Source organism: Eimeria tenella, genomic scaffold (assembly GCF_000499545.2).
Source record: "Eimeria tenella Houghton genomic scaffold, Eth_scaff1945, whole genome shotgun sequence".
Lineage (NCBI taxonomy): Eukaryota > Apicomplexa > Conoidasida > Eucoccidiorida > Eimeriidae > Eimeria > Eimeria tenella.
In genome coordinates, this window is record NW_013541787.1 from 2,295 (window position 1) to 2,820 (window position 526).

At 60.6% G+C, this 526-nt stretch overlaps 1 protein-coding gene across 1 annotated transcript in view; it reads left to right on the forward strand.

The window, feature by feature from the left end:
- Window positions 1-107: 107 nt before the first annotated feature.
- Window positions 108-526, forward strand: part of ETH_00040830 (uncharacterized protein) — a gene marked incomplete at both ends in the record, with an annotated part of 606 nt that continues 187 nt past the window's right edge. The window contains one exon of the mRNA XM_013374126.1: window positions 108-524. Coding sequence (XP_013229580.1) covers window positions 108-524 — 417 coding nt within the window. The remainder of the gene's footprint in view (window positions 525-526) is intronic.

The following is a 526-nucleotide window of genomic DNA, read 5'->3' on the forward strand; positions in this document are numbered from 1 at the left end:
TCAGAACAGGTCTGGTCTGCAGCAGCAACACCCCCGCAGCAGCAGCAGCAGGAGCAGTCTTCACTCGCACCCTTAAATACCTATGTCCTACCCAGTGACAGCAACGAATGGCTGCTGCTGCTGCTGCAGCAGCAGCAGCAGCAAACTGTGCTGTGGGGCCGGCCTCGCAGCAAAGCTGTCTCCGCCCGACGCACGATTATCTCCACCCTGAAGACAGCAGCAGCAGCAGCAGCAGCAAGGAGCTCTACGTGTTCATTCGGGCCCTTGGGAAGCAGCAAGAATGCAGCAGCCGAGCAGCACAGCCTGCACCACTCCCAAAGCAACAGCAGCAGCAGCAGCAGCAGCAGCAAGTCCTTGCCTGGCAGTTGTCCCCTGTGAGGCCGCAGTGCACCCGCAGCTCTGAAGTAGGCGAATGCGAAAGAGAGCAGCAAGGTTTTGCTGCGCTGCTGCAGACGTTGCCTTTGCAGCAGCTGCTGCTGCTGCAGCCCCCCTGTGCTGCAGCAGCAGCAGCAGCAGCACCTGGAGA